Consider the following 204-nt stretch of genomic DNA (forward strand, 5'->3'; position numbering starts at 1 on the left):
TTTGTCAAAGGCAGAGGAGTCATAGTGAGGCTGGAGGTGTTGCTCACAGTAAGAAACCAAACATACCAGACAGGACTTCACTGCTTTCAGCTTCTCTTCAGTGCAGACATCACAGGAAACATCTTCAGGTCCAGCATAGCAGAGATCAGCTGAAGCAGCTTGGTGTCCAGATATCTTCAAGTCCTCTACTAACTCTGCTAACAT

General features: G+C 46.1%; 1 protein-coding gene across 1 annotated transcript in view; it reads right to left on the reverse strand.

Annotated features, from left to right (window-relative positions):
• LOC102199628 (tripartite motif-containing protein 16-like protein) overlaps nucleotides 1-204 on the reverse strand; it is a 22,621-nt gene extending 22,417 nt beyond the window's left edge. Inside the window, exon 1 of the mRNA XM_013915360.1 lies at nucleotides 72-204. Coding sequence (XP_013770814.1) covers nucleotides 72-204 — 133 coding nt within the window. The remainder of the gene's footprint in view (nucleotides 1-71) is intronic.

This window comes from Pundamilia nyererei, unplaced genomic scaffold (genome assembly GCF_000239375.1).
Source record: "Pundamilia nyererei isolate P.nyererei 1_Seehausen unplaced genomic scaffold, PunNye1.0 scaffold00292, whole genome shotgun sequence".
In the NCBI taxonomy this organism is placed as follows: domain Eukaryota; kingdom Metazoa; phylum Chordata; class Actinopteri; order Cichliformes; family Cichlidae; genus Pundamilia; species Pundamilia nyererei.